The 26,738-nt window shown below is 47.4% G+C and overlaps 1 protein-coding gene across 1 annotated transcript in view; it reads right to left on the bottom strand.

The window, feature by feature from the left end:
* Positions 1-26,738, bottom strand: part of SH3BP5 (SH3 domain binding protein 5) — a 78,531-nt gene that overhangs the window by 20,180 nt on the left and 31,613 nt on the right. The window contains exon 3 of the mRNA XM_019667145.1: positions 24,432-24,560. Within this exon, the coding sequence (XP_019522690.1) occupies positions 24,432-24,560 (129 nt within the window). The remainder of the gene's footprint in view (positions 1-24,431; positions 24,561-26,738) is intronic.

Below are 26,738 nucleotides of genomic sequence, written 5' to 3'. Positions count from 1 at the left end.
AAAGATGATGCCTAGAAATCTTTGGCACAACCCACTAAGCTGTACCTTCAAACTGCAACAAAAGACCCAGGCCCTAGTAGTAATACATTATTTGAGTAAGGGCCTTACACTCACAGTCTCCCTGGTAGTTAGTTCACTCACAGCAGAGCCACCCAGCTGGCAGACCAAAGAGCTGAGGCTCTGCTTCGAACAATACTGAAGAGGAAAATGTTAGCAGAGCTGGGCTTGAGCTGTAAGATGCAACCCAGGAAAAATTTTAAATATCATCATGACTCATGGACACTAACAGCTTTCATGGAAACAGCTCTATAGGGAGAATTTTGAGAGGCTGCTCATGAATGAATTTGATAAGTGACCTTCATTAGACACTACACTGGCCCAGGCCAGCCGTGACTGTGAAGCACTTGGAAACGCATGGGTATTCCAGTGTCATCAACGGGGGAGGGGGGGTGTAGAGAGCTCTGCCTTTGTTGAGGCTGCCAGATTGGAGAGTCTGCAGTCACGGCCTTCTGACTCGACTTCCACTCCACCCCACCATCAGGCTCAGGAAGGAACAGAGCGTCTGGATATTTGCGTTGGCTGTAACTAAGGTTCAGTGTAGGAGGAAGTTTACGTGCCCTCCAGCTCAATCACTTCATTTTTCAAAGGAAGGTCCAGAAAAGCGAAGCAACTTGCTGAATGTCACACAGCTATTTGGTGGCTAGCTGAAGCCTGGAAACCAGAGCCCCGGACCCCTAGGGGGACTATTCCTGCTGTACCGTGCAGTTTCTGCTAACATGGGTGACTTTGGCAATGACATAATCACGGGACAAGTGGACCGTCTACTCATTACTAATGGATAGCATGAATTGCTGCTAAGCAGGCAGAGACAAGACAGGAGCTCAAGCTGTGCACAGGGTTGCTGCCTCAGGTGTCACTGGAGCCTCATGCACGTGTCACTAACACACCAGCCAGTCAGCTGCGGAAACTGACAAGGAGAAGGGGTCTTGTCACTTGGTTACCCAAAGCCATACTCTAGCTGGGGTGGGTCCAAGTCCTGGGGAGAGCCTGCAAGACGAGACTAATCTACTACCTGCCTACTAACAGCCCCTTGAGTGTGGATACAGATAAATGCGAAGGAAACCATAGCAGCTACTGTTTGAGCATTTATTCTGAGATAATGTATACAAGGTGTTCCAAGCCCAGTGCCTCATTTAAACCTCAAAATTACCCTAAAAGGTCAGTCCACTTATCATCCCTACTTTACATAGCAAACCAAGGCTCAGAAAAGTTAAATACATTGCCCAACCAGGCCGGCCGAGTGGCTCAGTTGGTTAAGAGCTCGCTCAAGAGTTTGAGCTCTGAGCAACAGCGGTTCGAGTCCTGGCCCGAGTTGAGCAGCCGCTGAGCTGCCAACAGGTGGCAGGATGGCTCAGCTAAAAAAAAAAAAAATACGTTGCCCAAGATCACACAGTTACCAAGGGTGGGGTCCAGATTCTAACCCAGAGCCTTCATTCTAAACTTCTATTAAATACCAGCTGCCAGGGCTACAAACTTCACACAAAGCTAAGTTCGGCCTCATTTCTTCACCTAGTTAAGGCCACAGTGGCCACTGCTAAATACATCAGGATGGGTAGAAGGGTTTTTAGGAAGATGTCAGCCACCAAGGAGAGCATGGTGTTCCCTCCACAGAGTACAAGGTGGGTAGCAGTAGTGGGGCGGGCTGCTGTTAACAGCTGAACTCATTCAGTCACAAGCCAGGGGATCAGAGAGTGAGGTCTAGAAGTGATCCTCAGTGTTCTCTGAGCTTACCTTCTCCTACACCCAACACTGTCTCCTCACCTGCTCTTGGAAACAATGGATCGCACTCACAGGGGAGTGAGTGGCTGAATGAGACATGGAATCACTGGGCTGTCAAAACCCCTTTACCTTTCAAAACCACTCACCCATTCAGCACACAGGCCCAATGGATTGCTTCCCTCACTCCCTTCTGAACACCTTTAGCACTTGAAATCCAAAAGGATTCTCTGGTTTACTTGGGAATGAGGGGGGGGGGTCACTTTGCATGCACCTCGCAGCACTTGATGGGAACAACGGTGGAGCAGCAAGAGGCTTCCGGAAACCCCCGGACGCTGGGGGCATGAAATGGAAGACGGGAGTGGCCCACTTCCTTCTAAAGTGGGTCAGAAAGTCACTAGCCTGGGGAGAAGCAGAGGCTGGCCCGAGTGAGGGTCATGTCCATATCCATGTAGGACAGCAGAGCACTGAGGAAACAGAAATACCCTTGGAAATACAGGGAGGTCTGGCTCTTCCTGCCAGGGCCAGGGCTGTGGCTGGGATGGCCCCCACCTCCAAGGGGTCAGGACAATGTCCCTGCTGCACGGGCAACCACTGGTGAGGAGCCCCCATGTCTGCTTTTCTTTAACTTGATACAGTTTGGTCCTTGCCTCTGCATCGTGAATGTTGTACGTACTGTGGGAAAGAACCCATCACTCAGCTAGAAGATCATGAAGAAAAGTGCCAGATTCCTTTCTAAGCCAGCCAAGGAAGATCAGAAACCTTTGAAAACATGATCAAAACCTCTGCTGGCCTCAGTGAGGGCGAGATGTGCAGGATGAACATCAAAGTGGACCACAGACAGGGTGTCTGTTCTCAGTTTTATTTGCGCTCCAGCTCTCTGTCTGTATTCTGAGCACTCCTAGGGATCTACAGTTGCCAGGTAGGCCGAGTCTTTCAATTCTGAAAACTTCCTATCTTTCCACGCCCCTTCCACACTGTTGCATCAGGTTAAGTGAAGAGTGGCCAGAGATGGGGACTGGCCATTTTGCCCCTAAGGATACAAACATTTTAATCAGAAGCATTTTCTGGACAGAATTCCATTAAACCCCTTTAGTTTCTTGATCATTTTTCATATCCACTGTTCCTATTTTTTTAATTTTTAATGAGTCAAAATTAATTTCATTAGGGCCAGTTCTTTTCTATTTCAAATCCATTTCAGCCATTGAAGAGTTTTATCCACATCATCAAACTTTACTAATTATGGTTTGTGCTATGGAGTTTTTCATAATTTCCATTAAACTCAATTTTCCTGAATCATTTATTTTTTTTAAGATTTTATTGGGGGATTGGGAAAGGGGAACAGCCAAGTTGTTGTCCTGCAATCTTAGTTGTGGAGGGCGCAGCTAGCTCAGCTCCCAAGTCCAGTCGCCATCCAGCTGCCCGTCGGCAGCTTGCAGCTACTCAGCTCAAGGTGCCGTGTTCAATCTTAGTTGCAGGTGAGTGTAGCCCACCATCCCATGCGAGAGTCGAACCGGCAACCTTGTTGTTAGGAGCATGTACTCTCACCAGCTGAGCAGCTCAGCTGCAGCTTGGCTCGAGCGCAGTTCACTGGCTCACGTGGGAATAAAACCAGCAACCCTGTTGCTCAGAGCTTGCGCTCTTAACCAACTGAGTCACTCAGCCGGCCCTGGATCATTTTTTTACAAATCTAAAAATGTAAACATATGGGACATCAATTTTTACTCAGTCTCACAGACAGCTTAAGCCATTGTCGGTTAATATTAAACTGTGTAATATAAAACATGAAATGACACAAAATATTAAATAAAAGATCCACGGGGTATATTTCTCCTTAGAGAAATATGAGAAAACTCCAAGCAGTCAGTCCTTCACAGCTGATGAGTAGCTGGTTCCCATGAGGAGGACAAAACACAGGAGCAGAGAGGTGGGTGTAGAAAGAACTGGGAACAGCAGCTCCCACCCCTCAACCACAGCCAGGAAGTCGAAGCCCCAGAAGGTACCAGATGCCTCTGGCAAAGCTCTGCTGCCGTGCTCTCACCTCCTACTCCTCTCTCCTTCGTTTCCAGTGGAGGGGCCAGGTGGCCGGTTGGTCCTCACCCCTGGTTCTGCCTCTGTCGGCAGAGTGCTCTTTCTACCCGGGGACTGTGAGCACAGCTGCCAACATTTACAGGGACCATGCTCCAGAGAGATGGCCGCACCAGGGCCTCGTGGACAAACCGGCTCCCTTGCAACTATCCGACCCCCCGAGACCCCAGCTCTTAACACACCATTGTGCTCGCAGAAGAAACATTCCAGTGCTCTGCATAGAACTGGCATTGATGGACCAGGACAAGTGGCTACTGTGAGGCCGTGCACTGGCTCCGAAGAACTGGATATATTCTTGGCACCAACAATGGCCATTGTCTTGGGTCTACAACCTTGAACACGTCACTGCACTGCTCAATGCCAAGGCCTCTGTTAACTCCCAAGGAGCCTGGGCTCCCGTCGGAAGATACAGAATTACCGCAGGACTTAGAAGGCCACGTTCTAGAATGTAGTGTCTGGCTTCAGCATGTGCAAACAGTCCATCAGCCAAGGAGTTAACCACCGAGCCACTTTGCTTTTGCTATCATTTTTATCATTGTATGTTTGCAAATTTTCCGTGATAGAAGTTTTATTGATATGCTTCTTAATCAGCTATCACTTTGCTATATATCTACCCCATAGCTCTTTCCTTAAACTCAAAACTGGGTTGAGCAAATAGCATAACATGAGGGATAGGGGAAGGTCCTCAGTATTTATCAAATCCAAACAGAACAGCTGTTTCCAGCCAAATGCTTTAAACCAATCACAAGAAAACACATTTTTTAAATAGCTGGAGACATTTGAAAAAAGACTGGTTACTAGATGATCTAAAAAGAACTATTAATTTTGTTAGGCGTGAGAATGTGATCTTTTAGAGGTTTTTATCTGTTAGAGATAAATACATAAGTATTTATGAATGAAGTGATGCGATATTGGGAAACAGCTTTAAAGTAAGAAAAAAACAGGCTGAACATGATTGGCAAAATCTTAACACTTGCTGACACTGGTTTCTCTCTCTACTTTTGTGTGCACTTGAAACATTCCATAATAAAAAGTGGTAAAGAAATGTTTTTCACAGCCTTTGGTTTATTAGTTATCACTTTTGCTATATACCTGCCACATAATCACAAACTCAAGAAAATGCTACTCACTAAAATATTAGGGAGACCAAAGATATTTGTCAAAGGTGGCCCTCACTAAAGGAAAAGTTTAAGCTCAATAAATAAACAAAACATAACAAAAAAGACCTGTGGGATTGCCACTGAGGGCAAGGAAAGAGTCAAGATGTTAGCCAAACAGGGGACAGAGTTACAAGACTGGCAGGGCCATCCATCCCCCCAAGCCCATCTTGCCCGCATGCAATCTGTAAAGAAGATGCATCCAAAATGTGGGGGTCCAACACTGGCCCCCAAAATCCTGTTAGTGGCCAAGCCACTCCAGCTGTCCAGAAGCTCTCATATCTAATCTCAGTCCCTTCTGCTACGATTTAAAGCCCTCAGATCTTTCTCTGTCCGTGACAGAGACAAAGAGAAAAAAGAATACACCCACTTACAATGACAAAGCACATAATCACCAGTGACAAAGCACTTTCAAGGGCAGAAACCAAACTTCAGGCACCATGTCCCTCCCTTCACCCCACTTCTATTGCCCTGAGTGAGGGGAGGAGGATAAAGGGAAGCAGGCAGGGGTGTTTATTAAATCCCAGCCATGTACCAGGTATCCACCTGTGGAATCTAGCCTACAGTCCTGCTGGCAAGTATTGTTGTACCCATTTTACACCCCAAGAAACTGAGGTTAAGGAACTGGTACAAGGTCACAAGGCTAGAAAGGACGCTATAACTTGAACTCAGGGCTCCTGACACCAGGTCTGGAGAGGAAAAGCCCCAACACAGGGCCCGGTATTATTCTATTTCTCCAATGATGATGTTTAAAGGCTGATTCTCTGGATCCTGACGAGAATCCACAGAACCCACTCGGCACCCTCAGTTCAATAAGTTATCTCCACACGACCACCTGCACACCCACTTGGCCGAGCCCTCTGGCCCAGGCATTCTCTCTGCAGAGCATCCGAAGGCTTAACAAGCCCTGCCCACCCCCTAGCTCTGTACCAAGGAACAAATGAGTGCTAAGGAAACCTCGGCAGATTTTTAAAAGCTTTGTAACTGCTATCCCAGCTTCCAATCTCACATGGCCAATTTAAACTCCACAGGGCAAAAATTTAGTCTCACACACCTGCATGTAGGACACCTGGTGTCCTATCTTTCTAAAATGCATCTCTGATGATGTCACTCCCCTGCCTCACAAAACTGAGCCACAGACCAGGTTGGCACTTCCTATCCAACCAGTGAGGTCCAACCATTCGCCATTCCTTCTGAAGCAGGGCCTGGCTGGCACCCCCGCAGTAGAGGCCTCTCCGAGTCCCTGGTCTCGCCTTTCCTTGATCTATAGCTTCAGAGAGCATCCCCTGCAGCTTGAGCTTGGAATGTCCCCTGTCCCTGTTTTGTCAAAATGTTACCCAGTTCCCTGTTTTAGAAAATTACCCTGAAACTTACGATTAATAGCCTTAGTTTTATTGATCACAATCTCTATGGTCTGGCATTCTTTCCAGGCTAGTCCCATCATTGTAACTTGGTTGCTGACTCCACCATAGAATCATGTGGCCACAGAGAAGGCTCCATGCAGACGCCCCGGAACCGTCACATAGCCTCTGGAGGAATGTCGAGATTTTCCCTTAAAAACCCCAAGCCGGTCTGAGAATGGTAAGGCAGTTTTTGGAGGTGTTAACCAGCTGCCTTCTCAGACCACCAGTGCGCTGATAACAAACGCTTTATTCTATGACCCAACTCCTGTGTCAGTCAGTTGGCTGAGTGGCGCAGGCAGCATGGGCCCCAGACTCATTTGGCCTCTGGTTTCACTTCAGCACTCCTCATTCTTGTACGTGCCATTCCCTCTGCCAGTAACACATACCCTTCTCCCTCCTTTCCACTTAGGGAACTCCTACTCATCCTTTAAAACCCATCTCAAATACCCCATCCTCTGTGAACCCTTTTTTCCATGACAGCATGCTGGACTCATTTGTTCAGCAATCATATGTTCTTTCTTATGACACTTCACAGGCCAAAAATAGGTTCTTGTCATCTCTCAGCCTCTTCCTTGGAATGAACAGTCCTATTCTAGGATTTACAGCTTTCTCCATTTTCTGAACCCAGCACTTGATAGACAACTCATTCAAAGACCATCTTGCACTGCCTAATGGCGGTTGAGTACAACAGAGTTTGCAGAACAAAAAGTTCTTGAGGGCAGGAGCTGTAGTTTACACTTTATCACCCACAATGCCTGGCACCAAGATGAACACACGTCCCCATCCAAAGCCACTCTCCCAGGCACTTTTGTTATCTTCTCCATCCTGGCTCCTATAAATCATTTTGCTACGGAAGGCCCTGATCATGCTCTGCTGGCATAGGAGGAATAATTAACACAGTCTGTGCTTGACTGGGTCACGAATCGCCCGCCATTTCCCCGAAGAATAATGACCCCAATGCATTCAAATCACACTCAGACCGTTCAGAACCTAATCTGAGGTCATGAGGACAACCAATGCCAGAAGGAGACAACATTAAGCATGCCACAGGGAGGCTAACTCCCTGGATTCAGAGAAAAGGGGCAGTCGGAGCATCCATCCATCCTCGCCACCTGCCCACTCAGCTGGACGTGCCACATGCCCAACTTTCTCTAGTGAATCCTGTGCTCTGCTGGTTTCCATTTGGAAATTGCTTCCTAATACGATTAAACCAAATGGGTTCAAAGTCATTAACCTCCCTCATGCCTCTGAGACAAGAACTGCTCAGGAGAAAAAATGCAAGGGGGTATCTGTCCATGGCCCCTTCCCTGCCAGGCTGGGATCCACAAAAGGGGCCAGTCGGATATGGGCCATGACTGGTCTCCCGCCAGCCAACACCTCATACAACTGTTTGGCTTCACTTCCGAGGGGCTGCCATTAACAGAGGCAGAGGACACACCCAATCTACACAAGGTGACTTCAGTTAACACCAACTCACCCTGCAACTTGGAAAGGGTGGTTTGGGAGAGGGTTCTCAAAGCTTTCTACGCTTGGCCTCTAAGTCTGGGAGAGACCCACAAAGAGGGTATGAAAGGAGATCAGGGAGGAAAGGAAACAGGTAACAGTCAGGCCCAGGACCTGCCAAGTCGGTGCTACAGCAGAAAAGGTCCAGTACCCACAGCCTCTCCTCTCTGCATAGGGCAGGGAGTTTCTACAATCTTTTTAAAGCAGTATCATCCCTAGTGACTTTGGGAGCCTTATAAGAGCAGGGACTGTGCTACTGAATTTTTTAATTCCCAAAACCTAGCCTAGTGGCCAGTACACTGCAGATGTTGAAGAAATGTGTGTTTGATTAAGGTACAGCTAGAGTACAAATGATAAGCCACAAACAACGCCCTGTGGTCAATCATTTTAATGCACCTCGTTAATTTTTTCTTCTGTAGCTCACAGAATCCAAATGAATGTCTTTCTGGGCACATTTATCCTTGGAAATGCCATTTACATGATGCGAAAACTCGCCTGAATAATGACCTAACTGTATACCCTAGGTCATTCCATGTGAGCGCCATTCTCTCAACACCTAAATAACCCCTCCATTTCACTCTCCCTGCCTCCTCCAAGCTGAATGATACATAACTCAGGTCCCAGTGAGTCGTTGGGAAATTCATTCCTGGGTAAATGTTTACCCTCTCCGAATTCATAGGACCGAGTAATTCTTCCAGTAGCTTGCCATGTTATAAGACGATATACATGGAAAGACACTCTGAAAACTGCCCAACATAAGAACATACTGATGCCATGCCTCTTGAATTATTTTTCTATTCACTTGGTCTTCTTGACAAGGTTGCAAACTCCTTGAAAGCAGTGACCATGTTTTGTGGTGCTTCTGTGGGTCCATACCACTAGGATGGTGAGGAATCGGCCCTGGAAACGATGCTATTCCAAGCCCTTCCTCAGCCAGGGACCTTGGCTGCCCCCTTCTCACCTTCTCCAGGTTTCAGACTTGCCTGAGTCATTCGTTGCCCGGTACACTTATGCACAGCCAAAGGAGCAACCGATTCACTGAAATGTCATTCCTCCAACGCTTCTTTGGCCTCTAGGCCAACATGACTTGGCTTAATTTTAACTACTACATGCAAGAAGATCTCCAAAAAAATTCAAGGTCAGGGGCACGCAGATGACAATGAAGGCTCAATATAAATAAGAGCTAGCACCGCATACCTGCCTGCCTGGCACAGTATACGAAAAAGCTGAGGGGTCTGTTGTAATGCAAGTGCAAAGACGTCAACATGGCTGAAGCCAGCAGACCCTGGCCAGAGCAGGCTGTCTGTCAGAAAGAGCAACAGGGTCCCCAGGAGCACACACTTCCAGAGCACACACACAACCACTGGAGCCAGCGCCATTTCAAGCCACCAACGGATCTCTGAAAGACAAGAATAGCCATGTAACAGGGCCAGGGCAGCAGCTGGGCTTGCAGCCTAGGGAGGCAAGGTTGGCACTAGCTGGCATGGCAGAGGCTCTTGGCAAATTGCCCTTCTTTGCACCTGTTATTGCCAAGCAAAGTAGGTCTGAGGACTCAGTACCTCTCCCAGCTCTAAGGGGTCAGAAACGAACGACAGCCAATGGAACCAAGAAAGAAAAAGTAAGAGATAACCACATGGAAGAATCCAAATGGCCTAAGGCCAAGATGATTAGGCCTTAAGCCTCTATATAACTCTCTCGATTCCAAGCATTCCTCCTTTCTCCATTTCACCTTTACTAGGCATCAAGCATATGAAGATTTGAAAAGGATAAGATACAATTTCTGCCCTCAAGGAGCTCAGATTCCACAGTGGGGTTCTTAGCCACAGGTGTAGAGGCTATAACACAGATTTGGGATGCCTGGATTAAATCCTGGCCAGGCCACTCCCTAGCTGGGTGACCCAAACATTTTATTCTACTTCTCTGTGCCTCAGTTTCCTCAAAATGCAAAATGCAGATGACAACAGATGCTACCTCATGGCGTTGCTTTGAGGAGTTAAGTGTTCAACAGGTAAAGTGCTTAGAACAAGCACACAGTAAGCTGAAGTGTCAGCTGTTATATACCCATGTAGTATTAGCTCATGGTTATTAACCCACAGGACATGAATGACCTTTAAGGGGAGCTGATGAATACCTTGAAATCGTGTTTATAATTTATGCACCTGTGCACATATGCATGTGTTCAGAGGGTGACATCCATAATTTTTGTCAAATTCTCAAAGAAGGAAAGCATAGTGCGGGAGGGAAACTGCAGAGAGAGTCCAGAGAAGTTACACTAGCCTGTGTCTTCATTTTTAATCATGCCAAGCATAAAAGCTAAGTAGTGCTGTCCAACGGAACTTTCTGCAGTGATAGAAATGTTCTCTATGTATGCCATCCTAAAATAGTACCCACCAGCCACATGTGGCTCCTGATAATCTGAAATGTGGCTGGTGACGCTGAGGAATCGAACTTTTAGTTGTATTTAATTGTATTCATTTATATTTAAGTAGCCATATGTGGCTGATGGCTACAGATCTGAACATCGCAGAGCTTGTCAGTCTGGGGATGAAAACATCACAAAGAGAACAGAATATTCAATGACGCAAAACATTTCAGGACGTCCTCAGAAGGGAGTACAAAAACAAGATGTACCCGGCAATTCTGAGTATGGCAGGACAGGGGGAGGGCACATATGAGGGCACAAAATGGAGCTACCAAAGGATGAGAGAGGCAGGGCCAGACTGTGCTGACACTAGAGGCAGAAGAAGTGCTGTATTAGTCAGGGTTCTCAAGAAATCAGCTCACATGATTGTCGAGGTTGGAAAGTCCAAAACCTGCAGGGTGGGTCAGCAGCCTGGAGAACTAGAGAAGAGCCAACACTGAATTTCAAGTCCAAAGGCTGTCTGCTGCACAGTTCCCTCGTGCTCAGGGGGAGGTCAGTCTTTTGTCCTATTCAGGCCTTCAACTGATTAGATGAGGCCCACCCACATTCTGGAGGGCAATCTGCTTTACTAGAATCTACCAATTTAAATGTGAATCTCATCCAATAAACACCCTCACAGAAACATTTAAAATAATGTTTGCCCACATACCTGGGCATTGTGGCCCAGCCACGTTGACCCATAAAATTAACCACTGCATGCACTAAAGTTTTTGAGCAAAACTATCAGTAAAACTCACTTCGGCAGATTCGGTTGGGAGGCAGAGGAGAGAGATGGAGAGGGGGCACTAGAAGGCAGGAATACCAATTGAAAGGCTATTTCAATAGGCCAGGAAACATATGAAGGCTTGCACCAAAGATGTGGCAATGGAAAATGAGTCATTTAATTAACATTTGTTGAAAGAAAGTGGGAATGGATTCCATGACAAAACATGTACGCACTTAACACCTTTATGGGAAGCTAGCACTTCCTCATAGTTCTCCAACACAATATAAGGAAAAGGAAGTTTTCCGCACTACATAAATGGAGGGAAACAATGTAGCAGAGATATGGGGTTTACTATGCATCTCTCCTCCAAGAAGTCCTATGCCTGCTCTATGGGCCACATATGCCCACCCCTAACTCTTTCCAACCCAGAGCCTTTCTAGAAAACAGATAAACCACAGTACAAACGTGGCAGAGTTGTTTAGCTGCCTCCCAATATCCATTCATCCTTAGAACAACCCTAGTAATTAAAAAAAATCCCAAGCCAAGCCTCCCTTGCAGCTACCCATGACTATATGAGTAGGTGCTGGCAATGAAACAGAGCAGTGTATTGTCTGGAATTTCCAAGTAGACTCTTTAAAATAGAAGGGGCATGTGTTCCTTCCCGTCCCTCTATTCCTGACATACAGATGTGATGGCTGGAGCTCCTGGAGCTATCTTGGGCCATGTGGTGACTTTGAGGATGGAATTCAAATACTAGGATGGAGCAATAATAGGACACTGGTTCTCAAATGACCATGGAGTCACAGTATCAACCTAGACTGCCTAATTCAGGTCTTCTTTTTGGGGAGGGAAGGTATCCTTGCCTGCTGAGACCACTGTTTTTGAGTCCTCTGTTACTTATGACCAAATGCAATTCCTAGCTGATATAAGATGGGGCCATTATTTTGTACACAGGCAATGTGAATTTCAGAATTTCAGGCTTCATGTGTATATTTTCTTATGCCTTGGGTGTTGGGATGAGACCAGACAGAAGAGGAACATCCATAAACTAGTACAGTGCCTTACACCCCATGATTTCCTTCCACCAACTGCCCCCAGAAGAGCCCACTAGAAATGGCTTCCAGCACCTTGGTGGAGTGCTCAGGTCAGTGTGAAAACAGACCTCCCAGTCTTCTCTGTATAAAGAGAACCTTCGCTCAGTTGGCCTGAGCCTGAGATCAAAAGAACTAGAGAATCTTAGAAGATTTCATTACTCCACTTTTAGAAATAAAAAAAGGCACAGCACCTTCTCTCCAATACGGGGCTTTGCCAAAGGGCTGGGGAATGCACTTGAGGCTGGATACAAATGGATGAACAAATCATCTTTTTCTTACTTCCATTTAAACCACTTCTTCAAAGTGAAACATATGAGTGAGGCTTCTTAAACAAAGCAGAGCATTGCCTACCCCGAAGCAAAGAGCCACTCTTTCCAATAGGAGATAAGCTCTCTCATCTCTCATGCCTAAGAAAGTTTTAAATGGGAAAAAAATGAATAAACACACACAAAAATGATCACACTAAGAAAGGCACTCAAGAATGGGGAAGAGGAGCAAGTTGGAAGGACGGCGGTGCCAGGCAGTGTCTGGAGAAGTCAGTGGAAACAACAGCTGAAGAACCCACATTCTGGAAGATTCTTCAGAAGAGGCCCAGTTGACGTGGCCTCCCATGGAGCCCTCCAGCATTCTGTCTGGAGCTGACCAGCTCTCAGCAATCAAGCTGATGATGGTTATGGGTTATTGGGGTATGGGGGAGACTTAGACTCAGCCACTTACACTAGAAACCCCATTTCTTCCTAGAAAAACCAGACCCAGGAGTCCCTAGAACAGTAGTGTGGGCACACTGAGTACTTTGCAGTTGTACTGACCACCCTCACACACACACTCACTCGTACCTGTCCAAGGCTACCTACCGGCTAAGGAACGGCAGAATCTTCCACAGCACCACGTGCTATGAATTCAGGAACCCCAAGAAGGGGCAGTTGGCTCTAAAACTACTTTCTCCATCTGGCTGATGACTCAACACCATAACTCCCTCCTTTGTAGGGCTACCAGACTGAGCAGAGAAAAATATAGAGCTCCCAGTTAAATTTGAATTTCAGGTAAACTAATTATTTTTAGTGATGTATGTCCCAACTATTGCATGGGACAGAGTTATACTTAAAAAAAAAATCTGAAATGCAAATTTAATAAAGCTGCCTATATTCTGCCTGCTGACCCCACCTTTGGTTTAAACTCCACAAGGACATTCTACCACACAGAAATGAAAACTGTCTATGGCCTGGACTTCTAGGTTTCTTCCCTCTTGGTGTAATGGTGTGGTTCCCATCACACATGTCAGGGAGCTGTGATAAACCCCAAGCTGGGACTCAAGGAGTCCCACCAGGCTGGGGGTAGAGTACCCCAAGCTATGGGAATGTTTTTAAAGCAGAACTACTTGAACATCCAGAGAGACCATAAATCTCTGAGTTATAATGGTCATCTACTTCTCAGTGTGAATAAGTCCATCAGAGTCTTTTTTTTTTTTAAGTGTGTTTTCCCAGGACCTATCAGCTCCAAGTCAAGTAGTTGTTTCAATCTAGTTGTGGAGGGCACAGCTCACAGTGACCCATGCGGGTATCGAACCGGCAACCTTGTTGTTAAGAACACCGAGCTCTAACCAACTGAGCTAACCGGCCGCCCCCATCAGATTCTTAAGGGTAGATTTTCACTGAAGTAAAGGGGAGAGAATATGATGTCACGCTGGGAGGGCTTGGAAAGGAGGAGTGGAAGAGAAAGAAGGAAAGCAGGGTGGGCAGGAGGGATCCCCAAGGTGAGGGAAGGAAACAGAAGGGTAAGCCAAAGGAGCTCAAGAGAAACACCACCATTTGGCCAGGGACCAAGTCTTGTTGCCTGGCAACATAAAAAGGAACGACCCATGTTGACAAAACTGATAGCAAAAACACATCCTCTACTCTGATTTTCTTCAGCTGAGAAATCAGTCACCTTACCACTCCTTTCTAGGGGATGCTGGTGGTTTTCAGAGAGGGAAGGAAGGAAACAGTCCATGTCAACACAATCATTTTATTGAACATAGATGGAAGGGAGGGAGGTCAAAAAGAAACAACCAAGGAACCTCATGGCTACAGATAACAGTACTGAGCTCCCCATCCAGCTTCTCCTCTAACTGCTAAACCATGGTGACAAACCAGATCTGTTGACTTCAAGCAGCATGTCACCCACCAAGCAGCCCTTACCGGGTATCAGCCATGCCTTGGAAAAAGGCAAAGCGGGCAAGGAAAAGGGAACTGTGCCTGACAAAGCTCCCAATTGACAAGGTAGTGGTGGGTAGCACCCCCAGCTTAATACTTACTGCCTGGCTGAGACCCTGCTTGCAACTAGTCCTCCATTCCTGCCACCTGCCAGGCAGGTAAGGGTAAAATGCATGTGGTCCACCGCACCACCAGGAGAGAAAAACCTCAAGACTCGATCAGCAAGACTCCCTGCTCCAGCCCCAGCAGAGGACTGGGAGGCAGAGCCAGCCAAGCAGGAGATGCAGAGAGCCCAAAAGGTGGGGGTGTGGGGGGCTTCTCACTGAAGCCTCAAAACCTACTCTACATCAGGAGCCTTCGACCCGGGTCAGAGCCTTCAACCTGCCACCCTCAACATGAACCCCAACTTGTTTCAAGATTCTAAGCTTCCAAAATGCAGCTGCTTCTCCCCCAGAATCTCCTATCAAGACTGCAAGGCAGGACGTGGTCTTGCAGGCGAAGGGGAGCTAACAGTCCATTCTCCCTTCTTGCTATAGATCACAAGGATTTCTGCTTTGTGACAGGTGCCCCAGCACTCAGCTGCTTGCCCTTATCGTGGGCAGCTGGGATGACGCAATCCCCAGGAACTGGCCTGTGGCCATCCAGTGGGAACACAATCAGGGCCACCGGGATAGACGTCACTGACCCGGCTTCCTGACCCAAGTCCCACACTGAAAGCTGCCACCCAGGCAGAAAAGTGGCTCAGTGGGAACAAAAGTGACCGGGAAGAAGGGAGGCATGACAAAGCTGCACTGAGGTCCCAGGAGAACTAGGACAGAGTGCCACAAGGGGAGGAAGTTTCAAGGGGCCCCAAATTACTTGAAACAAGAGCCTCACAGTTACCCCAGAGCAGAAAAGGCAGGGAACTACCTGCACAGATGAACTCAAAATCTTCCTTTAGCCTAACAAGTCAATTCTTTCTCTTTCTTGTTCCCCTAAGATGTGTCAGTGTGTAAGTTCAGGCTTTCCAACAGTCACTAAACGCCTCGTAAGGGCCAGGCACCAGGTAGCAGCCAGAACCAGGGAGATGCAGGTTCAAACCTTGCTCCTCTCCTCATGAGGTCTGTGCTGTGGGCACGTTAACGTTACCTCCCTGAGTCTTAGTTATTATCCCCTCCATACGATGACAACACCAGCTACCCCACTGCTGTGAGGACTAGATCATATACATGAGGAACTTGCTACAACAGAGCCTCAATAAATGAGGATGTGGGGAGCCCCTCGAATAACTCAACTTCTCTAAACCTCAATTTCCTCTTCTGCAAAAAAGCACCTCCCTCATGTATGTAAAGCACTTAGAAAATTCCTGGTATACCAAGGGTGTTAAAATTACTGTTCTCTTCTTCCTCCCCTCCATCCTTAACCTCTAGCTCAGTTCTCTCCACACACTTTCTTCCAGTAAACTGTCACCTCCCTATCACTGACCCCCCAACTCCTCACCTCCCCCTTGGCCTGCAGTCTCGCTGATGAAATTCCTACTGAGGCACCCCGTCACTAATTTAACATTCAGGAAAGTAAACTCACTACCCTCTCCCAAAGCTAGAGCCCCACTCTCATTCAACTTCCTACGGGCTACTCAGGCTCTTCAGGTTAAAACCTTAGTTTCCTAAGCCTCATTCTTAGCAGCTGGCTAACCAGTAAGTCTGCTAGAATCTCCCTTCATAGTCTCTCAGGTTAGGCCACAACACCAGCAAGGTTTGTGTAAAGGCCCAAAGTAATGGTCTCTGGGCTCCAAGGTTAGTTTCCACATCTGTCATATGGGGAGAAAAGAGGAAGACAGATAACATCCCCTACACAGAACAGTACACTGGGTGCCTAACCCATGGTTAGATCTCAAAAGATGGTGCCACTATTAACGTAAGGACACGACGCTGGTCATCAACGCCTGATCCACTTCTCAAACACAACATAAGCCCCATAGGCAAGAGCCCGTGGCTGCTCTGTAGCTTCTCAATCCAGTCTGGAGGCCAGGTGGAGGCTGTCAGGCGCTGCCCCATCTGGCCACACCGTTCCTTTCCTATCTGGCCTTTCAGCCCCTCTAACGCTCTTTCCACAGCCCTGGAGCTGACGTCCTTACCCCGGGCTACATCCATGCTGACTTCTCCCTCTGCTCTCGGCTGCTCTGTCCTTTCCAGCCAGACTCTCTCCTGTGCTTTGGGGATCAGGTGTGCCTTTTTCCCCAGGCGACACACACACACACACACACACACACACACACACACACACACGAGTGACTTCACTTCACTGGCTTCTTCCATATGCCATCCACACCCGCGCCATGTGGCTCAGTTCTCTAACAAATGAGCCTCCCCATCGGGCTCTCGCTTGGTTGAGTCCAGTTAATCCTCATTACTCACAGATTGCATATCCGCACATTTGCCTACTTGGTAAAATTTTTGTAACCCCAAATCAATCAATACTTATGGCACTTTCAGGGTCATTGCCAGACCCACACAAAGTAGCAAAAACCTTGAGTTCTTCAGTGTGCATACTCCCAGCTGAGGTCGAACAAAGCGACACTCTGCCTTCTTTCAGCTCTCATACTGTACACAACTATCGATCTCACAGTCTCTTGAGTGCCACGTTTTTCACTATTTTTTGTTTTGTTGGTGACTCAGATGTTTAAATTGGCCCCCAAGCCTAGTGCTGAAGTGCTGTCTAGTGTTCCTAAGCCCTAGAAAACTGTGTGGTGTGCCTGACAGAGAAAATACGTGTGTTAGAGGAGCTTCATTCAGGCATGAGTCACAGTGCTGGTGGCCATGAGTTAGTTCAATGTTAATGAACCAACAGATGGTACATCCAGAAAAAGGAAGAGAAAATTTGCAGATCCATACTAGAGGCCGCTCCAGTTAAGTGCTAAAATAAAGTCTACAGTGCATGATGAAACTATGGGAAAGTAGCTAAATTTGTGGACTCCATTTGGCATCACTGTGGGAGAGGTCACAACCAATTAAAAAAGTGTAGTGGGCAACACCGGGCGAGGCTAAAGGCCAAAGAAATTTGCGGTCACATCACCCAGCATCAGGAAAATGTTCAACCCTTCTTGGCTAGTGTTTTATTATAAAGAAATACTGCATACAATTAATTATTTCTAAGAAATATATATTAAGGTGTCTTTAAAGAGAAACATACATGAAACAAGGTTATGAATGGATCGGTTGATGAAAATAAGACCAGAGGTTCTCGGAAACCTGACCCCCTATTCCCACTAGAAGCAATGCCTCCATAGGATGTCTCGCTAATTCAGTGTTGGCGGGGACTTTAGAGAACATTACTATCGTGAATGACAATGGACTGGAATTACCTAGGCCTTAAAACCACCTTGCCCATGTATGTAGACAGGGCTCCTGGAAGATACACACCACATTTTATGCTCCACAATGGCCAGCGTATGCAAAGGGGAGATGCTCAGGACACACGATGAGACACACTTTGATTTGCCAACCTGCTAGCCCACTGCAACCCTCCCTTAGTCTCACTCCCTTTCTCAAATGGAGGAGGAAAAACACCCACCCTTTAATCCAGATCAGTAACAAAGATTCTACTTTTGCCCAAAACACCCCACCCACACACTTTTAGTAAGACTGCTCAGAGAGGAATGTCAGCTCCAGAGAGTCAGGGTCTATGCTCTGTTCTCGACAAGCAGCTAAAACAGGGTCTGACAATTAGTAGGAGCCCAGTACATGTTTGTTGAATGAAAGAAAATAATAAATTAGAAGAAAAAACATCCCTGGACAAGTGAAGAGAGTAATAACTCACACTTGACATAACCTTGAGTTTAGGTCATGGACCTCTCATTCTCCACTTACAGAGGGTCTTCTACTAACAAAATCAATGTCTAGAATTTCCCAGCAAAGGAAGACTACAATACTGTTCCTCTACCATTAACATAAGAATTCAGGGGTTATCTGATGCACTTGACCTGTTCCGTTTCATGGGACACATGACTCCCCATCCTTTCGAGGCCTTCACATTACCTGTTTGGGCTTAGAGTGCTTCTGAGCAATCGAAAGGTAAGTCAGCGATTCCCTCGTCATCATTTTTGATCCTCTGGCACATTTTTTATCCTCAACAAGCAACGCAGTATGTACTCAACCTGCCTAGGGTCACCCTTCTTGTCCTCACAGTCTCTACATCTTCCATAGCCCCTCCCAGCCAGCAGAGGTTTGCTTCTTCTACCCACAGGTTTTTGTTGTGGTGGTGGGTTTTTTGGTGTTTGTTTTTTGTTTTTTGTTTTTTCAAAAGATTTTATTGGGGAATTGGGGGAGGGAACAGCTGGGGAATCAGGGAAGGGGAACAGACAAGTTGCTGCCTTTTTGTTCTTCAGTCTAGTTGTGGAGGACGTCACTTCACTGGCCCATGTTGGTATTATCATTGCACTCTTCCCAGGTGAGGCAGTTGTTCACCGGCCATTGGACAGCCACTCACGGCAGCTCACGAAAGCTCACACCCGCTGCCAGCCAGCCCCACTGCAGCCTATGCCGTCAGCGGCGACTCACGGCGGCCTAGCTCCAGGTCGAGCTGTTGTTCACCATCTTAACTGTAGAGGGCGCAGCGTCACTGGCCCTCATGTGGGATCCAAACCAGGGCCCTGCTGCTCCGAGCTGGCATCCCAAGCCAACTCCTAACCAACACACCACTTGGCCGGCCCAAGTTTTTTTTTTTCTTTTCTTTTCTTTTAAAGACAGCAGATTCACCATAGACACACAATATCTGACAGAAAATATATCTGAAATAATAACAACATATATTCTTTTTCTTTGATCCAAATGAAAAATGGCTATACTTTGCAGGTAGAGTTTTTTCCCTACCTCTTGAATTTGGACTGGCTGTGTGACTTACTCTACCTAATAAGACAAGTGTGATGCATGTGGAGGCTTGTTCCTAGAGTCTCACTACCATGTGAAGAAGCCCACGCTAAACTGTTGATGAGACACATGCGATCCAGTCACCCCTGATGCCTCAAGCTGACAAACAGCCAACTGCTTGATGGGTAAAACCATCCCAGATCAGCCAGCCTCCTGCCAAACCACCAAATGATTGTATAATATGCATGAGATCAGCCACATCTGAGATCAGAAATACTGCCCAGCAAACTACTCATGAGCTAAGTAAATGCTTTAAGCCACTAAGCTTGGGGTAGTTTGTTTCACAGCAAAAGCTAAGTGAGACACAACTCCGTTATATCGATGAAGAAACTGAGGCACAGAGATTAGTAACCTGCAGAGGTCCCACAGCTATTAAATGGTGAGCTGGAATTAAAAAGACAGTCTGGCTGCAGAGGCTAAACTTTAACGGTTGTCCCACAGCTGTCATTCTACAAGTTTCAAATGTTTCCCCACTCACCTACTTCCCTAAATGAGGTTAAGTACAGGGCATGAACTTACATGGCCCCATCAACGCACAACAGGCAACTTCCAGCACGGAACAATTCTCATTATTTTGCATGTATGCTGCCCTTCAGGTTTACAAAGCACTCTGCTCTCTTCTGACATGTTCCAACCATTTAAAAATAACAAGAGTTGCCCAAATGTCCATTTACAGATGAATGCATAAACAAAATATGGTCTATACATACAGTGGAATATTATTAGCCTTAAAAAGAAATGAAATTCTAACACCTGCTACAACATGGATAAACCTAGAAGACAGGATGCTAAATGAAATAAACCAGTCACAAGAAAGAAAAATACTGCAGGATTCCACTTATACGAGGTACACAGAGTAGTCAAATTCAGAGATGGAAAGTCTCTGGTGGTTGCCAAGGGCTGAGGGAAAGGGGAAATGGGGAGTTATTTAATGAGCACAGAGTTTCGGTTTGGCAAAATGAAAAAGTTCTGGAGATGGACGGTGGTGATGGTTGCACAACAATATGAATGTCATTAATGCTACTGAATCACACACTTTTAAATGGTATACCTTCCTACAGCTTACCACAATTTAAAAAAAAAGAAACAATTACAAGGGTTGGGACTGGCAGTGATAAAAATGACAGGCCCACAGGGCCACTGTTAGACCAGTTTGAACCCAGGGAGCAAAGTAAGCAAGAAACATTCAGGTTTCCTGAGTCACATAGGCGCTACCCCTTCATCAGAATGTCCCGGCCACCCACTGAAAAGTCAGATGGGCTGGCAGATATGTCAAAGCGACCTTAAAAATAAGCTCTCACTCAAGGACAAAAACCCTCAAATAAATCAAAGCCAGTTCCCTGCCCTCACCTCAGCCCAGAAAAAAAAGAAAAAAGAAAAAAAGCTTTCTTTTACCTCCTCTTGGCAGAATTTGGACTGGATTTTCAAAACCACAAGATTGGATCTGACTCATCAGTAGGAAAATAAGTTAATATCAGGTACAACAGTTAATGCAAATTTTTGATGGGCAGATAGAATTTCCACTGGCTTGACAATTTCAAATCTTTGTAAACTCTACAGATAAAGCCAAGCTATAGCAGAAGTCTTTCTCTTTGTAAGTCTCCACTGTTCCACTGACACATGGGCATTCCAGGAATATTATAAAACTACCACTACAGTAATGACTTAAAAAAAATAGATAAATATCAAATATCAACAGAAGGTATGGGAGCTCATTTTCTTCTTTTTGCCTATTTTTTAAATTTTCTATAACAAAATGTTTTTATAATGAGCTACAGCCTAAGCGCATGCAGGGATACCATTGTCAAACACATTGTCTCATTCAAGTCCTAAGGACGACCTCGTGAGGGCACCAAGGCCGATCTCATGACCATCACAGTTTCATAGATGAGGACGATGAGGCTCAGGGAACACAGTGCCTCCCAATACGCCCCTGAAGGAGATGCTTTGAAGGCATCTCTCAGAGGCCGTCCCTGCTCTACACAGTGAGAGTGGTTTATAAATACAGAAAGGAAGGGGGTGGAGTAAGACCAGAGGAAGAAAACAGGAAGCCTCACTTGGCAGCAGCTAGAGGTGGGCCCTACCCCCTCCACCATCAGGAAAGTCAGAGGACGCTGGTGCACAGACAGACTCTGCCACCTGGCCCAAGCCCAGATGGCCCCCATCCATGGAGATGAAATGTGATATCCGTGCCCAGCCTCAGCCTTTGAGTATCCTTCCAGTTCCTCAGCTACAGATCAACAAGGTCCCTTGAGGTTGGGGGGTAGGGGTCCCTCTGAGCCGTCTCTGCCCTTCTCCTTCCTGGCTCCCCTGCAAAAAGGCAGGAGTTTAAGGGGAGGGTTTACAGGCACAAAGCCGGGCAGAGTTCCCTCAACATTCATCTTGGGCTCTGCCAGTTGACGGTGAGACGGTTACCGGTCCCCAGGGTCTGGCTATTATCTGATTAGACTTGATGACTTAGTGGCTTGTCCTAATCATTGTCATGATCCTTGTGCTCACCGGCCAAGAGAAAGGATGAGGGGGGGAGCGATGCCCAGCAGCAGGACCCTCCCGACCCAGCTGTCTCCTACCTCTGTTCCCATCAAAGAGGACTGAGGTATGGAAAAGCACAGAGTGATCTGGATGTGTCACAGCCAATTGGGGACCCACCCACCAAATTAGATTTGAGTGAACCCAACCCAGACAAAGCCGGATTTGCCAGTCCTGTGCCTATCCTTCTGCTTACCTAGCTGGCGGTGATAAAATGACAGGCCCAGGGCCACTGTTAGACCGGTGGGGACAGGAAAGAAGTTGTGAGTAAAGGGGCAACGAAGAGAAAATGCTTGAAATGCCAAGGGCAGGCCGGGAGGCACAGCTGGTCCAAGGGGTGGCTTGCCGACCACATCATTCACTCATTGGTCCATTGTTTTGTTTACTCGGTGTTTGAACGCCTTCTGTATGCCGGCATTGCAGACATGCCAATGAACCAAACAGACCAAATTCCCCGTCTCTGTGGAGCTTCATTACCGTAAACAAACAACGATAACAAGTCAGATGGTGAGGAGTGCTACGGAGAAAAGGCCAATCACGGAAGAGCGCTGGGGGTTTTGGAGATGGAAGACTAAGAGTTATCATTGAATTGTTAGCCCAGGAAGCCCTCATTGATAAAGTAACATGTGAGCAGAAACCTAAAGGAGCTGAGGGAGTGGACCATGCAAATTCTGGGGTAAAGACAATGACAAACAGAGGGAAGAGCAGGTTCAAAGACAGAGGTGGGAGCACGTTCGACATCAGCACAGCCAAAGGGGGATATCACCCACCAGCTGGGCCTAGCACCCTGATAGGCCAACCTCCAGAGTCCCCTGACCACATAGATCCATTACCCAGCCCTGCCCACAAACCCAAGCCCAGGTGGGGAAGCCTGGGTAGGGAAGCCACTGCCGAAACTCCGAGGGGATGCTTTCACAGACCTCTCTTAACCCATCCCAAGGTGAGAGCACACGGGTGTTTTTAATAGATATATGTGGGCTCAAAAGAATCAGAGGACAATAAATTCAAGTGGTGAAGACTTTTAAAAATGGGGGTTTCATGGCCTCCTAGCTATTGATCCAATATTTAGATGATCAAAAATCTCTCCTCAAACCTAAACTGAACCCTTCATACTCCAAGTTTAGGTCAAGAATACTACTGCCTAACAGTACTATTACAGTGCGTGGGACACATTCCAACTTGGGGAGCACCTTTAAGACTAATGGGACAGGGCACTTTGGAGGAAGGATGCCCAGGGCTCTGGGGCTTGTGGGGACTGGTGAGTACATTTTGGAGAAGGGCTCTTCTCCCCAGAAAGCTAGAGGCCTGGGTGGGGCCCAGAGGAGCTGGAAAGGGGTGGGGGGCGGCTCAGGACTTGTTACAAGACCAATGAGTCACTGCCCTCTGATGTTGTGCAGCCCAGGTCCCCAGGCCAGGGAAGGAGAAAGGGTTTAAGGCAGCCATTCTGTCTAGAATGAAGTCAACATATCTGGCAGGTTCCAACCAAAAAGCTCTGCTCAGAATTCAGAGTACAAAAACCAAATACACAGCAAAGATTCAGTAAACAACCACAGCATCAAGGGGACCCCCCCAGGAAAGAAAATTGAGAGAAGCAGGGGACAGGGCAAAGAGGAGGAATGCTCAAGTCCTGGCCCCGTACGCTAGATGGCTCTGACCTCGGCATGTTCCTAGCTCTCTGGGGCTTCGTTTCCCAAGGTTTACATCTCCTCCCATTACACCCCCTCCCCTACAGTGTGCACACAGTAGGTGCTCAAATACCCACTGCTCACTAAACATTTCCTTATAAATGGAGCATTTTCCGTCACATAAACACACAATGGACATAAACTACAATCTAGACCAGCTGCTTAGGCCTGCTTTGGGTGGCGATTCATGCTGATGAGACACCAAGCAGAAAGCCCAGTGGGCTGAGGTGTGTGACTGTCCCCAGGCCTGTCACGCAGCAGACACCGGCTGTTAAATGTCAGGGCTCTTTTCCTTCCCTGTTCACAGGGCCTGGTCAGCAGAGCCTGAGAGGTGACACAAGCGCACAATGCATTAGAGTGGTGGCCATCCAAGGAAGACACACTCTGAAACCAGAACCAACGTCCACACGGCCCCAGCAATCGTCTGACCCCAGCTCCCCTCTGCTGCCCCTGTTCTGGTCTTGGGTCCTCAGTTGCCTATTTGGACTCTCAGGACAAAGAACCAATGTTTCAAGAGAAGCAAACAGCCAATTACTCCCAAACCAGGGAGGAGAATGCGAGGGAGGGAGTATTCCTCCTGTTGTCTGACAGGCAGTCATTAGGAGAGGGCAGAGAAAGGACTGTGGTGTTCTGGACACATCCTCTCGCTGGCCCAGCTGCCTGGGAAGTGGACCTGGACACCGGCGCTAGAGCAAAGTGGCACCCACTCACAGGGCCAGCCAAATGCCAGCACCCACACTCTATTAATAGCATCGAGAGCTGGAATGAAGGTAGACTGTGGGGCGGCGAGGGGGTGGGAATAAAAGGCTGACTTCAAATACAGCTGTTTAGAAAGTCATGGCCATTCCCTATCACACAGGACTTGTACTTCAAACCATCATGGGGAGATACAGAAGTCAGAAGGCGCATCCAAACACCGGTTGGGGTGGTGGACAGAGGCAGGGGAGAAGGTCTACAGGACTATCTTACCTGCCTCGCCACCCTCCGTGCCTCCCAGTAGGGCTTCGAGTCTTCCACGGCTTTGCCAATTTTCTTCACCAGTTCATCCAGTTTCACCGTTGCCTCAACCAGAACAGAGCGGAACTTCTGACGAGCATCCTGCAACCAGGAAATAGCAAGAAAACACAGTTCAGGCTTAAGAAGGAATCTATGAAAATCTGCCTGACCTAACCTGAAACACCAACGATGGACTTCACATAACCTACAGTCTCTTAAATTAATAATACCGTCACAAGACAGTGTCTACGGCAGCACCGGCCAAAGAACGGTGATGCTGGAAGCGTTCGATTATCTGCACTGTCTGGTACGGTAGCCACCAGCCACATGTGCCCTTGAAATTGCCTCGTGAGACTGAGGAAATGAGTTTTATTTATTGGGTTATCGGGAAAGTCATGACGCATTTTTGCAACGAAAAACATAGAAAAAATACGTCATGACTTTTCCGACAACCCAGTGATTTAAATTAAATATATTTCAATAAAAAAATACTTGTGGCTGGTGACAGCACAATTGGACAGTGCAGGTTAGGTTACAAAGCTCTATCCAGATCCTCAAGGGAAGATATCCAGTCGGGCCGCCCCAGCAGCTTCGGTCCACAATGATGGCACTGGTCCCTACACGCCCATGAACTCCTCAACCATATGACACGGTCACCATTAAACACTGAGTGCAGTTTCCCACACGCCAGACCCTTGGGTTGGGCTTTCGGCTTGCTCCCTGCCTTCACGGCACTTCCAGTCTGGTGGGTAAGTCAGGTATTTACAGCCCATTCCAGAAAAGTCTGGGAGAGGATGGTAATGGTACAAGGGCCATGGGATCCAGCAGTGGTGAACCCAGCACTAGGCCAGATAAGAGGGGAGATTGTTTATTGGGAGACTCATGGAAAAGTTTCTGAAGGGGGAATATCTACACAGAAACCTCCGGGCACTTGGGGGAGGGAGAGGAAATACTGAGTCCCAAGCCAGCAGGAGAGCCCTGGCCAGAGGGGAGAGGGAGTGGCATGGTGTTTTCCAGAAAGGGAAGGAAGCTACAAGTCTGGAATGTGGAGAATGGCAACAGATAAGGGTGGCCACCCATCCTGTAGACAGCCACTATCAACTTGGGCCTCAGTAAGAGTTTGGGAGGGAGGAACGGCCAGGTGGAGCATGCCAGGCTTAACCCCATGGTGCAAGTCCAGAAACCAGACCCACAGACATCACAAGGAGGGAAAAAATTAAAAAGAGGAAATTTAGTCCTATGTCCAGGACATATCGGAGATTCAGGTCAGTACCTCACAGACCCCACATCCCCCCTATTCCTTTTTCCGTTGATAGTTGCCTGACACAGCCACACCTTGGGTGAGTGGGTGGGTGAGTGAGGGTGTGAGTGTGCTTATGTGCACGTGTTTAAGAAAGGGGAACTGGATACTCAGAGAAGAAGGAACAATATGTGAGCACCAGCCATGGAGCTGTCCCAAGACCAAACAGCCACCGTACTGGTAAGACATGTGTGGTTCCATTGGCTGCCTGAAAACTACCTGAAAACTATTTCTAAACATCAAATTGTAGGGGCCTCTTGGGCCAATGCGATGGCTCATGGAGGTGAAGGAGGCTCCGATCACTTCTAATTTCATTCCTCTCTGTCATGTCATGCCTGACACTTCTGACACAGGCCATGGTCCCTTCCCCCAGCCCTGTGTCATCACCTCCTGCATGTTCCCTGCCTTCTCTCGAGACTATCTGGCTAGGCTTGGCGTCACCTGCTCCAGCTTCTGAAGACAGAAACAAGACTAGCCCCGTTCTCCAGGGAAGTGCTTTCAGTGCGTCAGGGCAGCCCGAGGGCCTGCAAAGCCCCCCGAGCTTCTGTTGGGCTTGACATCCAGCATGTGGGAGGTAGCTGGTGTCTAAAGCCTGGGGTTTCTATCAGAGACGGATCCAATCCTGGCTAAACCTCTTTCTATGAGGCCCTCATCAGGGTAACTTCTTTACGAATCATTTTTATTACCTGTAAAATACTTTGCATGTCACAGGAAGGGCTGCTAGAAGGAATACAGCAGAATGCAAATGTAAAACACCTAACAATTCTTGGGCACAAGTAGCTGCTCCATAAATATACACAATTTTTTCCCTGGCAGGAAAAGAGACCCATGGTCATATTAAAAAACACCAAGGGGGGGTGGGGTCTCTCTGGGGAAGGGGTAGCTGACATGAAAACATAATAACCCGTTACAGTGTATAGGCAGCTGCTTTGCAAATGTGCTCATGCACTTGTGACCAAAGCTTTGCAGTCACTACCCTG

Source organism: Hipposideros armiger, unplaced genomic scaffold, assembly GCF_001890085.2.
Source record: "Hipposideros armiger isolate ML-2016 unplaced genomic scaffold, ASM189008v1 scaffold_486, whole genome shotgun sequence".
In the NCBI taxonomy this organism is placed as follows: domain Eukaryota; kingdom Metazoa; phylum Chordata; class Mammalia; order Chiroptera; family Hipposideridae; genus Hipposideros; species Hipposideros armiger.
The sequence above is the reverse complement of the archived record's forward strand: the minus strand, read 5'-3'. Positions and strand labels throughout refer to the sequence as shown.